At 45.4% G+C, this 21,970-nt stretch overlaps 1 protein-coding gene across 1 annotated transcript; it reads right to left on the bottom strand.

Moving 5' to 3' along the window:
• Positions 1 to 3,192: 3,192 nt before the first annotated feature.
• LOC141040615 (uncharacterized) lies at positions 3,193 to 3,792 on the bottom strand. Its single transcript, XM_073506728.1, has one exon. It carries the CDS (start codon positions 3,790 to 3,792, stop codon positions 3,193 to 3,195), a length of 600 nt encoding a protein of 199 aa, XP_073362829.1.
• Positions 3,793 to 21,970: the final 18,178 nt, after the last annotated feature.

The raw sequence follows: 21,970 nt of genomic DNA, 5'->3' as shown, positions 1-21,970 counted from the left end.
CGGGTTTGCAATTAAGCATCCCAGCGCGATCAAGAAGCTCATGAGCATACTTCCGCTGATGAAGAAAGAAGCCATCCGCACATCGAACAACCTCGATGTCGACGAAATAGTGCAGAGGACCCAGGTCCTTAATGGCAAACTCAGCGCGAAGACGATCGGTAAGTTATCGAAGAAGAGCACTAGAGCAAGCTGTCATGATGATGTCGTCGACATAAAGTAGTAAGTAGGCGGTAGCATCCCCGTGTTGGTAAATGAACAGCGAAGCATCGGAGCGAGCGGAGCGGAAGCCGAGTTGATGAAGAAACGCTACGATGCGCTGGTACCAAGCGCGGGGAGCCTGCTTGAGCCCGTACAAGGAGCGAGAAAGCAGGCAAACATGCTCCGGACAAGTGTCGTCGACGAACCCCGTAGGCTGCTGGCAATAGACCTGCTCCTCAAGATGGCCATGAAGAAAGGCGTTGGAGACATCCATCTGGTGCACCGGCAAGGCACGAGATACCGCGAGCTGAAGAACAGTGCGAATCGTCCCGGGTTTGACAACCGGTGCGAATGTATCCGTGAAGTTAACGCCAGCACGCTGTCAAAAACCTCGGACCACCCAACGTGCTTTATAGCGGTCGAGGGTGCCATCGGGATGAAACTTGTGCTTGAACACCCTCTTCCCGGTAATGATGTTGGCGTGCCGGGGGCGGGGAACAAGCTGCCAAGTCGCATTGCGCTGTAGAGCCTCAAATTCCTCCTTCATCGCTGCATACCAAAGCGTGTCGCGAAGAGCCATACGAGCGGAGGTCGAAAAGAGGCGACAGTGGCATCGTAGACGCCGGACAAGCATACTCATCAGCGGAGTAACGGAGACTCGGCCGATGAACGCCCATGCGTGCACGAGTGATAGGACCAGCAGGTGGTGGTGCAGTAGCCGTAGAAGCATCAGGTGCCGGGGGCGCGCCATGCACGACCGGGCTGGCCGACTGCCCCGACAAGGCTGGTGAAGGCACCGGCGTTGCCAGCGAAGAGCCCGGGGTGGCCGGCGTGGCCGGCGAGGAGCCCGGCGTGGCCGGGGTGGCCAGCGAGGCCGGCGTGGCCGGCGAGCCAGGCGAGGCCGACAAAGACTCGAACGAAGCCAGCAGAGGGGCTGGCGAGGCCAACGGTACACGACCCAAAGAAAATGGTCCCAGTGCAGCACGTCGGTGAGTAGAGCCAGCCACGGGGTGATCATCTCCAGCAGGTGGCACCTCCATTTGTTCTTGTGCAAAAGGAAAAGAGCACTCGTCGAAATAAACATGCCTAGAGGTGATGACACGGTGAGACACCGGATCATAACATCGGTAGCCTTTAGTGTTAGCCGGGTAACCGAGGAAGACACAAGGCAAGGAGCGAGGGGCAAGTTTATGAGGGGCGGTGGCTGCGACACTAGGATAACAGAGGCATCCAAAAATGCGAAGACCGTCGTAGGATGGAGGAGACCCAAAGAGAAGATGATGTGGGGTGTAGTTCCAACGGACACGACACGGACGTAGGTTAACGAGGAGGGTGGCGGTGGCAAGGGCATCCGGCCAAAACCGGGGTGGCATGTAGGCGTGAAACAGAAGAGTGCGGACGCAGTCATTAAGGAGTGCGAAGAACACGTTCGTCCCGACCGTTTTGCTGGGAGGTGTATGGACAGGTTAACCGAAAGATGGTGCCGTGGTTGGAGAGAAGTGTACGGATGGTGAGGTTATCGAATTCCTTCCCGTTGTCAGTTTGGAGAGCATGGATGGGACGACCGAACTGTGTAGACACATAGGAGAAAAAGGCGAGGAGGGTGGCGGGAACGTCAGATTTCCGACGAAGCGGAAAGGTCCACACAAAATGAGAGTAGTCATCGAGAATAATAAGATAGTATAGAAAACCAGAATTACTTGTGATAGGTGACGTCCATACATCGCTATGAATTAATTCAAAAGGATAAGAAGCAACTGTCGAAGAAGAACTAAACGGGAGTCTAACATGTTTGACCATGCAGCATGCTTGACAAGAATGAGCATCCGCTTTATTACATGAAAAAGAAAAAACCTTGACTATTTGACGAAGTGCGGTGGTGCTAGGATGACCAAGACGGGCGTGCCAAAGATCAATGCCGGCGGAAAGAGCGAGAGGTCCAGTGCGTGACGATGATGAAGGCTGGACGGGGTACATGTCGCCGGGACTGTTACATCGGTGAAGAACCATTCGGGTGCGGGCGTCCTTAACAGAGAAACCAACTTCGTCAAATTCAACAGTTACAAAATTATCACGGGAAAGATTACGAACAGAGACTAAGTTCTGAATAAGTTGAGGAGACACGAGCACATTATTAAGAGAAAATGGCCTAGACGTAGATGGAAAAGGAGTAGAACCGACATGAGTAATGGGAAGACCAGCGCCGTTACCGACGATGATACGAGAAGATGTGTGAACGGGAGACGCGGAGGAGAGGTTACCCGGGTAGGCTGCCATATGAGATGATGCACCGGTGTCCATGAACCAATCGCCACCGCCGGTGTAAGAACCGGGCTGAGGCATGTACTGCAACGCCGAGAGCAGGGCCGGGTCGTATGAGACCGGCGGAGTGGGGTAGCCAGTGAACCCCGTCACCCCCCCCCCCCCACTAGGGTTCGGCGTGCCATAGCCGAATGATGCAGGGTAGGGGGAGGCGGTGGAGCAGTGGTGCCGGGCTGGGGAGCGGCGTAGAAGGCCCGGTGCGTCGCTGGTCGAGGCCCGAGAAGACCCGGAAGTGGAGCACGGGGAACCGGCATCGTGTAAGCATGCACAAACCCGGTCCAGGGATTGTGGCCGGTACTCCAAGGCGGTGAAAGGAGCTGCTGCTGCTGACCGCCGCCGTTGGAGCGGTTGCCACGCCCACGGCGCCCACCACGGCCGCGCCGGTCGCCCTGGTTCTGCTGCTGTTGTTGCGGCGGGGGCACCGGCGCGGGAGGACGAGGCGGGAGGGCACCGTAGGGGGCGCCATAGCCAGCAGCACCTGCGGGTGCTGGCGGCACCAGCGGGCGGGGCTGCGAGGGCAGCGGGGCGCCGTGGCCCCCGGCGGGAGGGGCTGATGTAGACCCGCCAGGGGAATAGCCAGCGGCGAAGGCGGTATGAACCGCACGAGCCCGCAGGTTCTTCAGACGACGCTCCTCAAGGCGTATATAGGCCACCGCCCGTTCATAAGTAGGGTTAGCCATATATAAGAGTAAGATTGGACGCAGCATTACCGAGATCTTCATTGAGGCCGGCGGTGAGGGTGGAGAGGAGGAGCTCGCCCCCAACCTTGAAGCCGGCGTCGTTGAGCTCGTCGGAGAGAGTCTTGAGGCGCATGCAGTAGGCGTCGATGGAGGAGTCGTTTTGGTGGCAACCAAAAAACTCCCGCTGCAAGAAGACGATCCGTTGGAGCTTGTTGTCGGTGAAGAGGCCGATGATCTTCGTCCACACCGTGTATGCATCATCACCGTCGCGAACAACGGTGTGAAAGATGTCCTTGGACACGGTGAGGAAGAGCCACCGGATGATGGTGGCGTCAACCGCCAACCAATCCTCATCGCGACGCATGGCGAGGAAGTCGGTGGTGCCGTCGATGTGGTCACGGAGGTTGTACTCACGGAAGAGGAGGTTAAAGTAGGTTTTCCAGGCATAGAAGTTGGCCTCCGTGTGGGATAGCTTGATCGGAACGCGATCGAAGATTGGAACATCGCGGATGTAAGCCGGGTCGGGGAGAGAACCGGCCTCGGAGGAGGACGCGAAGGGGTTGCTGCGGGCAGAGCGGGTCGAGTGCGACATGGCGGCTGGAGGTTAGGGTTTTTAGGTAAGGGGTGGTGCAGATAGGGTTAGGCGACGCGCGGCTGGAAGGGAGCGAGGCGCGGAGGCAGAAGCGAGGCAGCGGCGAGCGTCTACGCGACAGGGAGGCGAGCGACTTGCGGCTGGGAGGTGGAAGCGAGGCAGCGGCTGGGAGGCGATCGCAGCGCGGGTTGGGACGTGAGGTGCGGCAGCGGCTAGGGCGGCGGCGCAGCAGGGAGTCGCGCGGCGGCAGCTAGGGCGGCGGGAGATGGCGCAGCAGCGGGCTAGGGTTGCGGCGTGCGAGGGAAGGCACATCGGCAGGCTAGGGCGCCCGAGGGAGGAACGAGTTAGGCTGATACCATGTAGACAATTGGTGCAACTCACGATATATTCATCGGGTGCGTATGCACGTGTATATATAGGTACAAGGGGAGTCTAGTCCTCAACTATACAAGGAAGGAGGTAGACTTGTTGTACAAGAAACACACATGCAATATACATCTCAACAGAGACTAGGCAGCACATTATACGTCAACACTCCCCCTCACGTGTGGCTCCCTCAGGCCTATGTGGACCGAAAGTGGGCTGCAATATAATTGCGACAGCCGGGTCTTGAACTCAAGACCTGTTAGCTCCGATACCATGTAGAAGTGCATGCTCTAGCCAATGCAACCAAAAGACCGATCTGATGGAAGAGACTAGGCAGCACATTATACGTCAACAATACGGATGGTAGACCGCAGCGTACGTATATCAATAGGATGAATCTACATCTTACTCTAGCTATTAGAGCATCTACAGCATGGCCCCCCACAATTCCCTATACGACCGGGCGAATGGTCCGGTCGCTGGCCGGTAAAAGAAAACCGAGACTGTTTTTATGGAACCCGGAGCCCGGCACGGAGATCGTTGACATCTCCATCGATAATGAGTAATGTAGGCTAGCTTAGGTTACCCGTGTAGTACGTAGATTTTATCTTGCATGCTTTGTATGGAATTGAGGTATCAAATATGAGATACAGGGCAACCGGTGCCCCAATTTTTTTTAAAAAGGACCCCCGCGTCGCTCCAGGGCAACTCGGACGGAACCCTAGAGCCGCCGCCTCCTTCCCCTCCGCCCCTGCTCCTCCCCACCTGGCCGAAACATGGCCTGATTCCTCGGGCCATGCTACCGCTTGCCGCAGCATCACCTTTGGCGGCTTCATGCCGGGCCTCGCCACCTGCTTCCTTCCCGACGAAATCAACTGTCCAAAATTTAATTTTCGAACAACTTACTTGCAACTAAATAATTTTTTACTTGCTAGCTATCAGTGGGGGTAAGATGGATGCTGTGGCGTGCCGGGCCGTTTGGAGGTGGTGATGGTACAGTCCGAGTGGTTCCATCAGCATTGATGTTCAGCAGGTTGAGTGAGCTCTTCTGCTTCCTTCCTGTTTTGGAGCTCCCTTCGCGTTGTGTACGTGGGCTTTTTTATGACCTAAATTTGTGCTTTTTCTTTTTCTTCTTTGTTGTCGCGTGCTTGTTATGCTCGATGCTTTGTAAATTGTTCTTCCCGTAACCTTGTACTTTAAATTGTGCGTAGTGCTTTGTAGACGGAAAGAAACTAGTTGAACAGGTAGTCGACACTACCGATCTATTCTGGTGGAGGTGAACCCGACGGATTGTTCTCACTAGAGTCCAAAAGATATAGGATGAGAGCGGGGGTTTGTGGGAGGGCTAGTAGCGGGCGGGTTGTATCGGGGGTCGACATGAACGATGAGCACCACATAAAGTAGTGGAAAAGTGATGGAAAGCAAGAGAAAATGCCATCAAAGCAACACAAATCTTGATACTCCGTCGGTTCAATAATGTAGTGTGTATTTTTTTTCAAAAGTCAAACCTTGTAAACTTCAACCTTATTTGTAGAGAAAAATATTTATATTTAGAATACCAAATGGAAATCATTGGAGACATTACGAGTTATATTTTCATATTATATATATTTAGCATGGTTAGATATAGATAATTTTTCTATAAATTTGGTAAATTTTGTACGTTTGACTTATTAAATTATGTATGTGCACTACATTATGGAACGGAAATGAACGGAGAGTGATGATGCGAAGACTGAGACGACGGTTCTAGGAAAATCAATCAAGGTGTGTTTTGAGAGGCGGTAGAGTCCCCGGCCGGCGTGTGAGTCGAGTGGGGGAAATATCGGGTGCTCCAGTCCTTGTGGTGCTCCCCATGCTCCAACTTCAAAACATCAATTTTAAATGCTTCAAAAATTTCAGGAAAAATGTGAATGCCACAAGGAATGTGATCGGAAGTCCTAAAAATTTCAGGTCCAAACTCATTATTATAATTGAGACACGTAAATGTGAGATCTAGCATGAATAGTGTCATAAAAGGACAAAAGCAACATTTGAATTTGTCTTTTTTGATTCTCAATGTACATTTCGAGTTTGGAACTGAAATTTTTAGAGGTCATAGCACATTCCTTGTGAGCATTCGCATTTTTTTCCGAAAATTTTAAAGTATTTAAAATTGATGCTTTGAAGTTGGAGCATGGAGAGCATCCAAAGATACGTGACCATAACTCCGGGCGACGGCACACTCACGGGCTATCCGTGCGCGCACGCCCGGTCCACCAGCCATCATCATTTCCAGCAACAGAGCTATAGGCGCGAACAATTCAAACTTGAACGCGTGGTGTACACGTTGTAGTACGTACATACATACATTTGTATGCCTGGTCGCAGCCGTACGTATGCTTACTTGCAGTACTTACAGTACCGTGCGTGTCTATATGTGTAGGACGTCCGTGCATGCGTTCGCCTACACATGCATGCAAGGTGCAAGCACACCCGTACGCTTTGTAACCAAATATTTTAGTCAGGAAAGACAGAAAGGTGCGTGCGTGGTACGTGGCTGCATGAACGCACATGAAGCTACGTGTCCCACCGGGAGCGTGCGAGTGTGTCGGGCACTCGTGCCGTCGTACATGCATATACATATCACTACGTGCAGCCTTGTGCTCGTGCAAATATTCTGATTCCATCTAGCTTTGTTCGTTTTCTCTTGAACTTTAAAAGGGAGCTACTAGCTAGCTGGGCAACAAAGTCGGCAGGCGTTGTGCGCTGACCGCGACTCGTGATAGACGTGGCTGCATGCTATTGCTAGCTAGCCTGGATTGCTACCGCACTGGACGGCCTTTCGTGCAAGCGCGCACTTGCTCGTGAACTTTGGAGGAGCGCCATGCATTCAGCGTTCGATTCCTGGTTAACTTCCTAGCTTCCTTTTCGACCTGGCCGGCCTCCCATGAATCACATTGGCATGTGCTGACGCCTGACAATAACCTAGCTGGGCTAGGGCTAGAACGTACCTGAGCACATGGAGGGTAATATCGGATGGGCGACTATATCCCGTCGCCTGAATATGCTTGGAGGCTAAATTATTTTGAGGTCCCGTAAAATTTACCTGGACCGTTCGATGAAATTCAAGGACCGTCATTCGTCTTCCTCCTCTGGCCTTCTTCCTTTCCGCTTCCGATGTTGTACCCCTTCTCTTCTCCGGCAGCGACGCTACGCTGTCCCCGTCTCTACTCTCTACTGAGTTCATTATCAACAATGCCACGAGTAGCCATCCAAACTCTTACTCTACTGGGATGTCGCAACCCTATCTCTGTATCAACAACGCTTCGCCTCCTTCTCCAGGAAGTGATTGGCGTGTTTTGCATTTTTAGGCGACTGCAGATTAGCAAACGACGGAAAAGTTTGTAGGTAGGGTGTACCACACACAAAAAACATCACACAGATAGTGCAAAATTGAGCCACGCAGAAAAAGAACATCTCAAAGACAGTGCAAAATTGAGCGAAAATTTTACAAGATACCATAATCATCTCCCTCGAAAATTCTGGGTGGGCATGACCCACCCGCTGGCTGCGCCCTGCTCCCTCCAATGCATGTACAAATGATATGATCTTGTCAGGGCATCGACGGCGCGTGTGTGCCTACGGCGTCAAACGGTGGAAGATGGTGAAGAGTTGGAGTTCCACTAGTAGAAAAAGGGCCTTTTGTCCCGGTTCTGGAACCGGGACTAAAGGGTCGTTACTAAAGGTCCCCCCTTTAGTCCCGGTTCTTATACGAACCGGGACTAAAGGCCCTCCACGTGGCTGCTGCCTGGAGGTCCACCTTTAGTCCCGGTTGGTAACACCAACCGGTACTAAAGGATTTTATTTGAATTTTTTTTTGAATTTTTTTCCTGATTTTTAAAATTTTGAATTATTTTAATCTCTAATCTCTAATCACCCCTCATCACTGCTCAATTTAATCTCTAATTACCCCTCATCATTCCAAATCATCTAACTTTTCGAACGGTCACTCATCCTCCCACTCCCCTAGCCTGAGCACGCTTAACTTCCGGGTTATATTCTCCCTCGTTTCCAAGTCTGCACTTGTTGTTTTCCTGACAATAGTAAGATGTCAATCCTATTAACCCCAGGAGTTTAGCTTGAGCATGAAGTCACACATTTCACTGTTTGAATTTGAAACTATTGTTCTAAAAAACAATAATTATTTAGTAACACAAATATTTCTTGAATAAGTAGTTTGGCCATTGTTTGACCACAGTTTGACCAGATTTGACCAAAATTCAAAAGAAGTGAAATAATTATTTAGGAACACTAATATTCTTGAATAATTATTTAGTAACACTAATACTTCTTGAATAAGTAGTTTGACCATAGTTTGACCAGATTTAACGAAAATTAAAAAAAACTGAAATTTGAGCATAACTTTTTTTCCTTTTGGAATTTGAGAATTCTAAAAATTTGCAAACAGGCCCTAGGCGGTCAAAATCGGATGCGGATTTTCGTGCTGAACATTTTGATATATTATACGTTGTTTTCTGACATCATATGCAAAAGTTATAGCCGTTTCACATTTTCCCTACACTTTTTGCAAAACATGTCCAAATTTAAATTTTTAAATTTTCCTAACTAGTAGATGTGGTAACATAACTACATCTCGAAGGATTTTAACTTTTGAAGTTTTTATCATTTTCTTTTGCTTTTTACAAAACTGAAAAGGCGATACACGTGGGGGGAGAGGGGTAGGATTTGAAAATTGCACCATTAGTACCGGTTCGTGGCACGAACCGGTACTAAAGGTCTCAACCCCGTTAGTACCGGTTCGTGGCACGAACCGGTACTAATGGGTATCGCACTCTTTAGTACCGGTTCGTGGCATCAACCGGGACTAAAGGTCCCATTTGAACCGGGAGTAATGCATGTACGGTGCCCTCGCCGCTCGAACCGGGACTAATGCTCACATTAGTCCCGGTTCGTAATGCAACCGGTATTAATGCTCTTTTCTGGCTGAACCAAAGCCCCTTTCTCATGCATGAATGAAGGAGCGAACCATGTGGTTCCTTTGTAGGGGTAGCACTACACGGGGAGTGATGGTACGGTCGACGTCACAGCTGATCTGTCGCATGTCACGCTGCAGTGTGTGGGGCCGACACAGCATGCTTACACATCTCGGTCGAGCGATGGATGTACAGCAAGGTGAATGAATGGAAATAATGGACCTGGCCGGTCACTCATGTACAACCTGTGTTGTACTACATGATTTGTCTGTAGGAGCACAGTGGACTGACGCATTTAGAAGAGTGGGTGTGTGTCTGTGTGGAGTAGATGCATGGCATTGGCATTGGCATGCAGTAGTAAAATGCAGCATGCATGCAATACCACTGGTCCCTGAAGGCCAGAACGTGTACGTGTCTCTGACAAGCGCAATGTTGCTCGGCTGCTCCCATGTCGCAAAGGGAGGCCGGCCGGCGGCGACAAGCGAGCGAAAACGGCGGAGGACCGATCGAGTAGCTCACGAGGTTGGTCGAGTGGCCGGTCGAGCTATGTTCCGCATATATCCACTTGATCATCGATCATTGCCGGATACGAATTCAATTTCAAATGTCCACCCGGCAGGCCAAAGGATCAATTCTCGCGCGTTGTCCAGAATCAATTCTCGTTCGTACTCTGAGGTCTGAACTGCAGAGAGCCAAGCAACATCAATTGAATTGATGGGTAGTTAATGTGATGAACGGCAGACCGCGCTGCAGGCTTTGCCGGCCTCATCCAGCAGAAGCAGTTAAACGTGTTTAGCAGTACGACATGTGTATTTATGCATGTCTGCCGGTTGCATTGCAGAACGCCGGTGCAATTGGTGCATCTCGGCTGCTGTACGAGCCGGTGGTCGTCATGAGTTCCATTTTTTTAGAGTTTACACATTTGTGCAGTCTGTACGTGGATTTAATAACAGTCTTGAATCTTGCTAAATCTCTGTCGACTTAGACTTGGTTATGTCTCAATCGATGCTATATCTGTGAGATCTTACATTAAGATCCGTATAAAAAATTCTACAAGTTTTTCTTTTTTTCGCTTGACTGAGACTTGCTTAAATCTTAGTCGAATGAGGCCTAGCCACACCCATTTAATATTATTCATGAAATTGAAAAAAAAGGTGAACTCTAAAAAATCAAAACTTGAAACTTTTTATAAATATAAAAAATCATTAATTTTAAAAATATTAGAATTTGAAGAAATATGCACAGATTTATAAATGGATTTCAATTATTTCACAAAATTTTGACATGTTCATATTTTTTTTTAAACAAAAAGATAAAAATAAAATAAGAAACCAACCAAGTAAACCCGAGGAATACAGAGAAAAGGAAAACCGGAAGGAAACTTCCGCTAACAAAAATATAGTAGACTCCTTAGACGGGCTAGCCCCTTACGAGGAACGCGGGAGTGGGGCTGCATGCAATGCAGCACTATCTGGCGCCTGGATTTTCCCTAGTCATTTTTCTTGGGTGAACTGATTTTCCGCGTAGTTCGCAAGGTGTGCTTGGTGTAAGGTCATGTTTAGCATCTCCTCCTCCCAAGTAGTTTTCCGATCAACACTAGTCCTAGCTCTCAGATGATCATCGGCCCCACGATTCGGTGACACTTGGAGCCAAGTCGATAGTGTCTCTATTCAGACATGGAGAAGGATGATGTTATTACATCCCGACTTCCTAGATAAGGAGAGGGCATGATATTGGCTTTCTTGTACCTCCCGATGTTGTGTTAGCTTCATGTATGTCATCTGATCATAAATATGTGTTTTTTGTGACTTAAAGTCGCACTTCTTTTTTATTTTCTGTCATGTGCTTGTTATGCTCGATGCTTTGTAAGTTGTTCTACCAATAACCATGTACAGTGATTGGGTAATAGTGCTTTCAACATGGAAAGAAACTAGTTGAAGAGGAAGTCGCACCGCAATCCGGTGGAGGTGAATCCGACGACTTGTGGTCACTTGAGTCCAGAAGATAGAGGATGAGAGTGGGGGTTGGGGCAGGGCCGGCTCTGGTGCATGGCCAGTGGGGCGACGGCCTTGGGCCCAGGTCTTGGGGTGTGGGGCATAATCTGCTATGCATGTATATATATGGCCCATTAAAAATATAGAGCACCGTAGAAAGGAGTGGCTAATGGCTAGTGATGGAAAAGAGAAAAATGCCATTAAAGCAGCAGAATTTCAGACTGCTTGATGATTGGCAACCGGTTACATTCTCATCGGTGATGATGTGACGACCGGGAAGGTAGCAAAATCAAGCTGTGTTTCGAGAGGGGTTAGCAGTAGCTAACCGGGTAGAGTCCCCGGCCTGCGTCTGAGTGGGTAAAGTGCACATGACGACCATAATAACTCCGGGCGACATCACACTCACGGGCTGTACGTGCGCGCCCCGGCCCACCAGCACTAAATTAATCACCAGAGCCAGCGAGTGAGCTATGGGCGCGAACAATTCAAACTTCAAGGTGTGGCGTGTGCGTACGTACATTACATATGCATGCGTGGTCGCAGTCGACCCATCGTGCGTGCCGTTCGTCGGTGCGTGTCTATATATACGACGTCCATGCATATGCGTTCGCCTGTGTACAACTGGACATGCATGTAATGCACGCATATACGCTTAGTCACTACGTGCATGCATGTGCTTGTGCATATGCTCCGATTCTATGTAGCTTTGTTCGTTTTCTTTTGAACTTTTGAAAGGAGCTAGTAGCTAGGCAACAAAGTTGGCCTCCCTGCGATAAAAAGGGAACGTATGCGCCTGACCGGCAGGTCGTACGCTGACCGCGGCACGTGATAGACGTGGCTACCCTGGATTGCTACTGCACTGGACGGTTTTTTCAGGAGAGGATGTGCACTTGTGTGTGTGTGTGTGTGTGTGTGTGTGTGTGTGAGAGAGAGAGAGAGAGAGAGAGAGAGAGAGAGAGACGTGGCGTCCCGTGAACTGAAGGACGACAGACGAAGCGATGGAAGGAGTACCGGCCTACTGCAAACGGGCCGTTCATGCAATGATGCAAACGATGTGCGTGAACTGCTCGTGAAGTTTTGAGGAGCGGCATATGCATGCATGCATGCATGTGCCTGGGCTTCCATTCCTGGTTAACTTTCCTCCCTTCCTTTTCGACGTGGCCCTGGCCGGCATCCCATGCTTGACACCGGCAAATGCTGACAACAACGCTAGCTAGGCTAAGACGTACTCACGGTGGAGTACCTGCGCACATGCACCGCTCACGGGTCATATGGGATACATTGGAAGAGGCAGGAACATTTGGGACGACCGACTATAACCCGTCGCCTCAGATTGCTTTGAAGCTTAGAACATTTGAGGCCCCGCCGAATTTACCTTGACCATTGGATCGAAATTCTAAGGCCGTCCTTCGTCTTCCCTTCTCTAGCCTTTCTTCCTTCTTACTATTAGCACCGTCCTAAATTAATTTTCTTAGTTTTGTCTAGATACAGATGTGTATAACACTAAAACATGTCTAGATACGTATATACTTAGACAAATTTAAGACAAGTAATTCGGGACGGACGGAGTACTTCCGATCCCGTGCCCTAGTCTCTCCTCCGGCAGTGACGTCACATTGTCCTCATCTCTAGCGAGAGGTCTTCGTGAGCTCTTATCGGCAACACCGCGACTAGCCATGCTGACTTGGTCTCCGTCAGGGCGCGGTCCTTACTCGGCATCGTATGGGATGTCGTAACCAGCCACGCCGTACCCACGGCCCCTCGCTTTCTTCTCCAGGGATGGATTGATGCGTTTTTAGGGGCTGCTCATTGCAAATGCGGGAATAATTCGGAGGTAGGGTTACCACCCAAAAAAGAAAACCACGAAGTTGCTATTTCTCATGTGCTTAATTTTTTTAAAGCGCCAGTCACTTTTTCTTAGTTCTTCCCGAGGTCGCTGGAGAAGGAGAGACCTCGCCGGAGAAGAGCTAGCCCCACTATCTATCTTAGGGGGAGGCCATGGCCCATTATCTATGTTAGGGGGTGGGGGTGCAGGGGTGCATGGGATTGCCGGAGTTGTGTGGCGGGGGCAGGGCGGCGAGACGGCGTTAGCTGCCGACCGCGGAGTGGCGGAGGCAGGCAGTTAAGCCACGGCTGGCCAGCGGCTGCGCGAGGTGGAAGTAGGTGAAGGTAGAAGATGAACAGTACCTGATCTATTTTCTACCGTTGGATAAAGATGGTGCGACCATGAACGAAAGTGACCGATGCATTTTTTTTCCAGATGCGTGATCCATAGGCGGTCCCAAAAAACCAACATCACACAGATAGTACGAAACTGATCGGACGCATGTCACGGTGTGTTCGTGGGGCCCACACGACGTTGGACGCATACACATCATGAAAGATGCGCGTGGTCGAGCGATGGATGTACAGCAAGGTGAATGAATGGAAATTGTGGACCTGGCCGGTCACTCATGTGCAACCTGCTGTACATGATCTGTCTCTAGGAGCGCAGCGGACCGATGCGTTAACAAGAGTGGGTGGGTGTCGGTGTAGATAAATGCATGGCATTGGCATGCAGTAGTACAGTACTACGTAGAATGCAGCATGCATGCACGCGGTCGCGTGCAGTGCAGTACTAGGTACTGCTCCCGTCCGGAAGGCCAGTACCTCGTGTACGTGCATCTGACAAGCGCAATGTGGCTCGACTGCTCCTGGGTCGTCGGCCGGCGACAAGCTAGTCGTGTGGCCTACGAGGCTGGTCGTCGAGTGGTGGGTCGAGCTACAATCCGATCACATCCACTCGATCATCATTGCCGTATACGAATTTCAATTATTCAAATGTCTATCCGGCTCGTCAAATCACCGGATCAAATGGAACGGAGTGAATCTCGACCGTACGTACGTACGTGTACGTGCATGGAGACGATGGAGTCCGCTGCCGTGGAGTAGTCGGGCGCCGTAGACTGACCGGAACAGCATGCTGCATTCTCGCGCGCCCGCAGAATAGTCCTCGTTCGTACGTGTACTCGACTCTGAGCTGCCCAGTGCCAACGAAGATCGATTCAATTGAATTGATGGCGCGTTAATGTGATGGTGTGGCAGACAGCGCCGCAGGCTGGCCGGCTGCAGCCAGCAGAAGCAATCAGAGCATTCACGTCATTCATCTTTCTGTGCGCGTGCACAGTACGACACGTGTATTTATGTATGCCTGCCGCTGCCGATTGCGTTGCAAGCCGCCGGTGCATGCAATCGGTGCTTCTCGCCTGCGGTCCGTCCGAGCCAGCGGGCGGGGCCACCGACGTCGCCGGCCGCCGTCATGGGCTGTTGGTGGACCAGTCCATGGTAGTTTTTCGATGATGCTGGTGGCACTCTGTTACAAGTGGCTATGGGGATTCCCATTTGGCGCGGGCTAGTGAGGGGTACCGCGTACTCCCCAAGCGCTGGTTTTTTGTATGGCTGGCCCATTCTTCCCGCTTTCATCCAATCCGGTGTTGGGAAGGTTCTAGGACCTTCCCTGGTTTTTCTTTATTGTTTCTTCCTATTTACTTTTTTGTTTTTGTTTTTCTTTCAACTTTCATTTTCTTTCTTTTTTGTTTTACCTTTTCTTTTCTGATATTCCAATTCCATTTTTATTCTTTGTTTTTAATATTTGCGAAAATAATTTAAATTCGTGAACATTTTTAAAAATCCTGAAAAAAATTGTGCATTAGATTCAAAAAATGTTCAACAATGTAAAAATCAATTTATCGAAATCAACTTTTGTTCATTTAATCTAAAAATTATTCATCAAACTCAAAAAAATCTCATCGAAATAACAAAAATGTTCATATTATTTTGAAAAAAAATTCGACAGATTCGAAATTTGTTCATTTAATTTTGAAAAAATGTTCATCGAACGTGAAATTTGTTCATCCATTTTTCAAAAGTCCCAAGCGGCATGGTTTTTCATTAAATTTTGGAATCTGTCGAATCCTGTAAAAAATTTGTGCATTAGATTCAAAAAATGTTCATCAAACTCAAAAAAACGCGTGCGAAATTTATTCATTAAATATTGGATTAGCGAACATTTTTTTCAAATTTATGAACTTTTTTTCGGTTCACAAACATTTTTTGAATATGTGAATATATTATTTGATATCATGAACATTTGTTTTAACCATGAACATTTTGTGATTTCTGAAACATTTTCCCAAAATTTATTTATTTTCCTTAAATGTTAAACTTTTTTATATTCCTATTTTTTAGAGAAAAAGAAACTAAAAAACATAAAATACCGAATAAATAACATGGGGGCACCCAACCGCGCTTATGGGCCGGCCCATGAGGAGCACGCGGGAGGGGAGTGAGTGCGCGCTGGCATGCGGTAGCAACTAACAAAGGCGGGCTCGTTCCCGAGCCTGCCCAAAGGTCACTTGGGGTGTGCTGAGAGCGCGCCACTTGGCGCTTTTAGCCGCCGCCATGTGTCACGTTCTGGCGCTACCTCCAGATTTTGTTTTTTTCGCACGCGTTTCTGGTTTTTTAATGGTTTTTTCGGCTTTTCGGTTTTCCATCGGTCTTTCTAAGTTTGTTGACAAAAAATATTTGAAAAAAAATATTTTTGCGCAGAAAAAATGCATTCCCTTTTTCTTTTTGGCTTTTGCGAGAGGCTTGGTTTTGCTTCCGCGAGAGGAACGACCATGCCTCTCGGAAATAGGGGGATGCACTGTTTTTTGCTTCCGCGAGAGGCCGTGCCTCCCGGAAACGGGAAAAACGTGTTTTTTCCTTCCGCGAGAGTCATGGTTTTACTTCCGTGAGAGGCATGGTCGTGCCTCTTGAAAACGGCTTTCAGAAACGGGAAAAAACTTTCTCCCGAAGTGGTTTAGTCGTCCGTTTTTTGTTAAAAAAAAGTTTGTCAAAATCAATCGACATGGTATCTAATTTTAAAGATCTCGATGCGAGAAATCCAAAGGTGAAATCGGATCGAGATTTGGAAGCACGGTTTTTGAGATAAAATGTTTTTGAATAAACGGGATCTACGAAAAAAGAGAAAACTCCCAAGTTGCGCCAAGTCGCGCACATGCAGTGCGCCACTTGTCTTAACCTGGAGAGGTTGAAGTGATCTATGAAAGGAGTACTCCTCAATTAGTGAATTCGCTGGCATATTGGCCGATAGAAAGTCCCAAGTGGCTATTCGTCCGAACAAGGCTTCTCCTCACCAAGTCCGGCTTCAATAACCCTGCCCGGTTAATTAGGCATGGGCCTCACCTTGCAGGCACTGCTATACCTCGGTTAAAGCGAGAACCTTCCGACTCGCTGAAGCGGGGTGCTGTCACGCGAGCGTATGGGCGGGCCCAGTACGCGTCAGGCCACTGCTCCTTCTTTTCATTTTATTTTAAGGTTTTTTCTATCGTCTTTTTCTTTTATTTTTCACATTTATTTATACTTCCAAATACTATAAATAAATATATTAAAAAAACTTTACATAAACCATTCAAAACAAATGTTAAACAAACATTATATGTACATAGAGAAAATGTTTCTAATGTATACAAAAAATATATAATGTGTTTCAAAAAATGTTAAACAAGTATTTGAAAAATGGTAGTCAATGATTTCAAAAATGTTAAATGTGTGTAAAAAAGGTTGACCATGTATTAAAAAAATGTTAATCAAGCATGTGAAAAAGAAGTTAAATGTGTATAAAAATATTAATATAGTGTCTGAAAAACTGTAAAATGTGTATAGAAAGAATATTGACCATGTATTAAAAAACTGTTATAAAGCATTTGAAAAAGATTAAATGTATGTACAAAAATGTGTGTAAAAAAATGAAAACCGGAGAGAAAACTAAAGAAAAACCAATGAAAAACATGTATAAAAAAGGAAATCCGAAGAAAATTGAAGAAAAAGGTAAGTAATGAAAAAATCTTGTGAAATTGAAAAAGAAGCGAAGAAAAACCAAAGAAAAGACCCAGTAAGAAGAGAAAGAAACAAAGAAACACCGGTGAGCAAAAACAGTGAAAAACTGGGTCTGTTTCTTTAACAAGGTCACGACCTACTCTCTCTGTCCCAGAATATAAAAACGTTTTTAACACTATACTAGTGTCAAAACCGTTCTTATAGTATAGGACGGAGGGAGTAGTATTTTAACACGAACCGGACGGTGGCCCGGTGGCTAGCAGCGCTGCACTGCAACCTGCTGATTCCGCGATTGATTGTAAGTATGCATGAATGGGACAACCCTCAACTATAGACGCTTCAGGCAAGACCGAAAGAAGCCTTGCTATAAGCGAGATATATCTTTTTTGTCACCTTGCTCTGCGATATCGGCTAAAGGAAAATCCTTCCTATAGGATCTGCTTGAAAAAAAACTCTTTGTAGCAAGAGCTCCTAAACAGCGCCTTAAGCGCCAGTTAAACCAACTAGTGCCCACGTGCGCGTGTGCTGGGCCGGCCCAGCTACGCCTGGTTTCACGTGGACCTTTCATGGGTTGCCATATGGACTGGTTGACAGGTGGCTCGGTTGACGTTGACCAGTTGACTTTTAAAAACAGTTTTATTAAAAAATTACTGGATTTTAAAACAGGTCATAAGTTCCAAAAACTTTGTGTATATGAAAAAGTTCAATTTATTTAGAAAATATTATGGACTCGGAAAAAATGTTGAAAGATGTTGAAATGTTCATGTAGTTGAAGAAGTTTGCTGCTTCAAAAAAAATTTAATTGATTACAAAAAAGTTCACGGGTTTTTAAAAGAGTTCCAAAAATTGAAAAAGTTTGTAATTTTTTAAAAAAATTCTTATACATTTGAAAAAGAGTTGATAGGTTTTGAATTAAATTTCTAATTTTCCAAAAGTTCGCAAAAACTGAAAGCTATTCGTAAATTTGAAAATTTTCACAAAATTGGTTTTTTCAAGAATTTTGGAAAATGTAAAAGGAAGAAAATACAACACGGACAAAAAGAAAAAAAAACAAGCAGAACCCACGCTGTGAAAAAACCGAAATAAAAATCATCCAGATAAAAACCGTCTGAACGTTCACATTTTACATTGTAGCTGCCTCTTGTTTGACGAAGTCACTAATTAGTTTTCTTTGTAGACACATCACCAATCGCTACATCGGATGCTTTCGAGCCACCCGTTTTCACTCATACAACCCATCTAATAATCAGGTCGCCGGCGAACTAAGAGCAAAGATTTATCCCAAATAATGTCTTTCATCAGTTTTTGTATGATGTTTTAAACAGTAATTATTTTTTAGCCAAGTATTAGAATCAAATATTATTTCAACTTTAACAATATGTTATGTCTCCAAGAATTAGCATGTACGAAACCGAAAGTTATGTGTGTTATAACAAAACATAAAATGGCAACCCACGATGGTTAAAATGAATAACTGATTTATTATTATTATTAACATTAAATGGAAGAGAAGCCGAGAATTTTCAAATATGCCAATACATAAAAATATACAGATTCCACCAAATTGCGCCTTTGTAGGATGAAAAAAATTGTTGCAATTTCATTATATTTCATGTTTTCGTTTTAAATGAAAATAAGTGAGAACTACGTGATAATAATCTCATGATATTTTCTCTGTAAAAAAGTGAGAATTTCATGATACTAATTCGAAGAGACTAAGACAATTAGAACTAATGTATCAGAAAAAGGACACTAGTTGCTGCAAGACATCAATATTAACCACAAAAGTTGAAAAAAGGAACCTCTATGCATGAAAAAAATTAAACCCAGAATCCACTTGCGATGGCTCCTCGCCTGCCTGGTCATGTGGCGGTCGTGCCAGATCATTGTCCAGCGCACGGACGAAAGAGAAACCTCGATCTAGTGTGGGATGGCACCGATGGCGAGGAATTCATTGGCTACATCCGAGTGATTTGGTGGACAAAGGCTACATCGGCTACCTACATAGAGATATCACGTTTTGCAAGTGGAGGATGTGACCACACGTTTCCAGCACCCTCGCCATCAGTGAGGAAATCCTGAGCTACGGGCTCAGAGGTGAAAACATTGCGCCGGATCTGAAGGCAGCCTGTTGCCGCTTGGCCCGATCCCGAAGTTGCCGGTTAGGAATATTCCTCGGCGTATCACCGATCCGCGGGATGAACACCCTTGACGTAGCAATCGTCAGGGTGTCTTGGGTGTTGCGGTAACAGTAAGGCATCATCGATCCTCGCCATCGTCATGGTAGCAACAGTAGCCCATCGACGAGTCTAGCTAGGAGACTGAGTGATACAGAGGTGGCCGGGGAAGGGAGGTTCGGGGAGAATGAGTGGAAAGAGAGATAAGCATGGAGTGGCCAATACGAATCACATAGTACCACATGGTTCGCTTGTAATCAATGCCTAAGGAGGGACCATGGGATCTCATGTGTTGAACACAAAAGCTTGTTCCGATCTGTATCATGAGTACAATTTGTTTGGACCCGAATATGGCATTGACGTTCAATCTAGGTAGGAGGGTCGAGCTAACGTCTTCGTCCCATCGCGAAACACCCCTCGATAAACTAGTCTTTGGGCTAATCAAAACACCAAACATAATAAAAAAGGAAATTGGGCCTACTAGCACGACCAACAAACCAACGGGACCATCTAGGTGCTAAACATGTAAAAATGCAGAAAACGATTTAAAAAATAAAGAATAATCTTAACAATAAAAGATCCACAAAATATGTAGAAATTCATATGTATTAAAAAAAATAGCTAACCAAAACTATATAAAAATGCCATCGATTAGCCGATATAATTGCGATGTTATACTTGTTAAAACTACCGCACACAAAAGGTACCTACAGAAAGAAAAAAAAGTGCAATGATAGAGTACAAACTAGCAATTTTTTCATGATCTACATTAAAAAAAGTGAACAAAAGCACCTAGAAAAATTACAAAATGAATTTTCATTTCGCATTACTTATGAAAAAACAAAACTACCTACAATTTGCCATCGATGTAGAAATATAAGAAAGATTACCAATGCTACGTACAAACAATACTGCATGGTCTAAATAACAAAAAAATCCCACGATATACATAATTAAAAATTACAATGGTACCTACAAATGAACAACCATGATTGCCAGGATATAAAATAAAAGATTGCCATGGTATAGATGATATAAGTGCCATGTTACCTACAAACAAAACTACCATGGTGTACCTAATAAATGTTGTCATGGTGTAAAACAACAATAAAAAATTATTGACCATGGTCCAACTAATAAATTTTCCATAGTACAAAGAATACAATTTTCATGTTCCAATTATAAATTCTCCATGGTCCAAATATACAATTTGCTATTGTAAAAACTAAATTTTCCTTGGTCAATTTTTTTACCATGGTTGAAAAATATAAATTTGCCATGGTATGTAATACAACATGGATTGTCTGGTAAATTTTCTTTGATCCAAAAATTGCCATGTTTCGTATAGTAAATTGCCATGGTCCATAAAGTTTTGCCACAACAACTTTTTTGGGTAATTTTTAATGGGTACAGGGAAAAAAGATATGGATTGTGTTTATTTTAGAAAGACAACAAATATAGGAATTTTCCATCGAGATATGGCAAGTTTGAAAGAATGTTGTTCTCTAAAAAAATGTCATGTTTTGGAAAATTGTTAAATGGGCAGATGACAAATTTAGGAGATTTGTTCTTTAAACAAAAAGGATGGCAAAAGTTTATACAAAATTGTCATGGACACGTGGAAAAATTAGTTTTTGTTCCTAAAAGGATGGCAGCTTTTGGAAAAAATAATAATGGGCACATGCAAAAAAAATTATTGTAAATAAGGATGGCAAAATTAGGAATTTTCCATGTTATATTTGATAAACCTAAAAGGCTAAAACTGTCATAGTGTATAGACTACATTTTCCATAGACACATGGCAAAATTGCCATGGTACAAAAAATATAATAACAATTACCATGTTATGCACAAATGAAACTTGCCACAATGCATAAAGTAGATTTGCCGACTTATGAAAACAAAATTGAAAATCAGGCAAAATTGCAATATTATACACTTGCAGTTGCAGGACAGAGCAACGCGGATAAAGGGGGAAGTTGCCATGTTCTAATTAATAAACTGATATGGTCTATTTGTTTTACATGCTACCTAAGTTTAAACCGCCAAGGTCTTATTAATATAATGGACATGCTCTAAATAAAATAAAATAAATGACATAGTACCTACAATAAAACCATCATGGTCTAATTAATAAAAATGTCATGCTCTAATTAGTAATTGAATAGTAATTTCCATGTGAATAGTAATTGAAAATGTAGTAAAAAGGAACTTAAAATTTTGTGTATAAGAAAACTAATTTGCCATGTGAATAGTTTATATCTAAAGAGAAGCAAACTTAAATTTTTCAAGGCATAAACATAGCTACGGGCTAAAGAACAACATAATTATTCTTTGATGCAAATACACTACTTGCTTTGATGTTGAAAAACTACATCATGGTGACACCCTAGTTTGTTTAGATTTGCCATCAAGGTAGATAAAAAAGGTTCCGGGTTCTATTAAAGTTGCCATGATTTTTACTCTAAAAAATGCCACCCCAATACAAATGTGTCATGATTATGAGACCATGTTTCAATTTGTAAGAAACTGCCATCATTCCAATCTAATGATTTCCAAATACTTATGTGATGCAACCATGCTACATGGCACATGGCAAAATGGCCATGATATGGATCTATTTTGGCATTAAAATTGTCATGGACAAAAACATACAAAAAAAAAATCAACAAATTCCAATGTTGTGTTTCACAGGCCTACACTATCCACTGCATTTTCACCAGCCACTGTCCACTGGATTTTCATGGCAAATCCACTACATAAATTGCCATGGCTGTAAAATCCA

The sequence above is a fragment of the Aegilops tauschii genome, chromosome 2 (genome assembly GCF_002575655.3).
Source record: "Aegilops tauschii subsp. strangulata cultivar AL8/78 chromosome 2, Aet v6.0, whole genome shotgun sequence".
Taxonomy (NCBI): domain Eukaryota; kingdom Viridiplantae; phylum Streptophyta; class Magnoliopsida; order Poales; family Poaceae; genus Aegilops; species Aegilops tauschii.
Note: the sequence above shows the minus strand (reverse complement) of the source record. Positions and strands in the feature narration are given on the sequence as shown.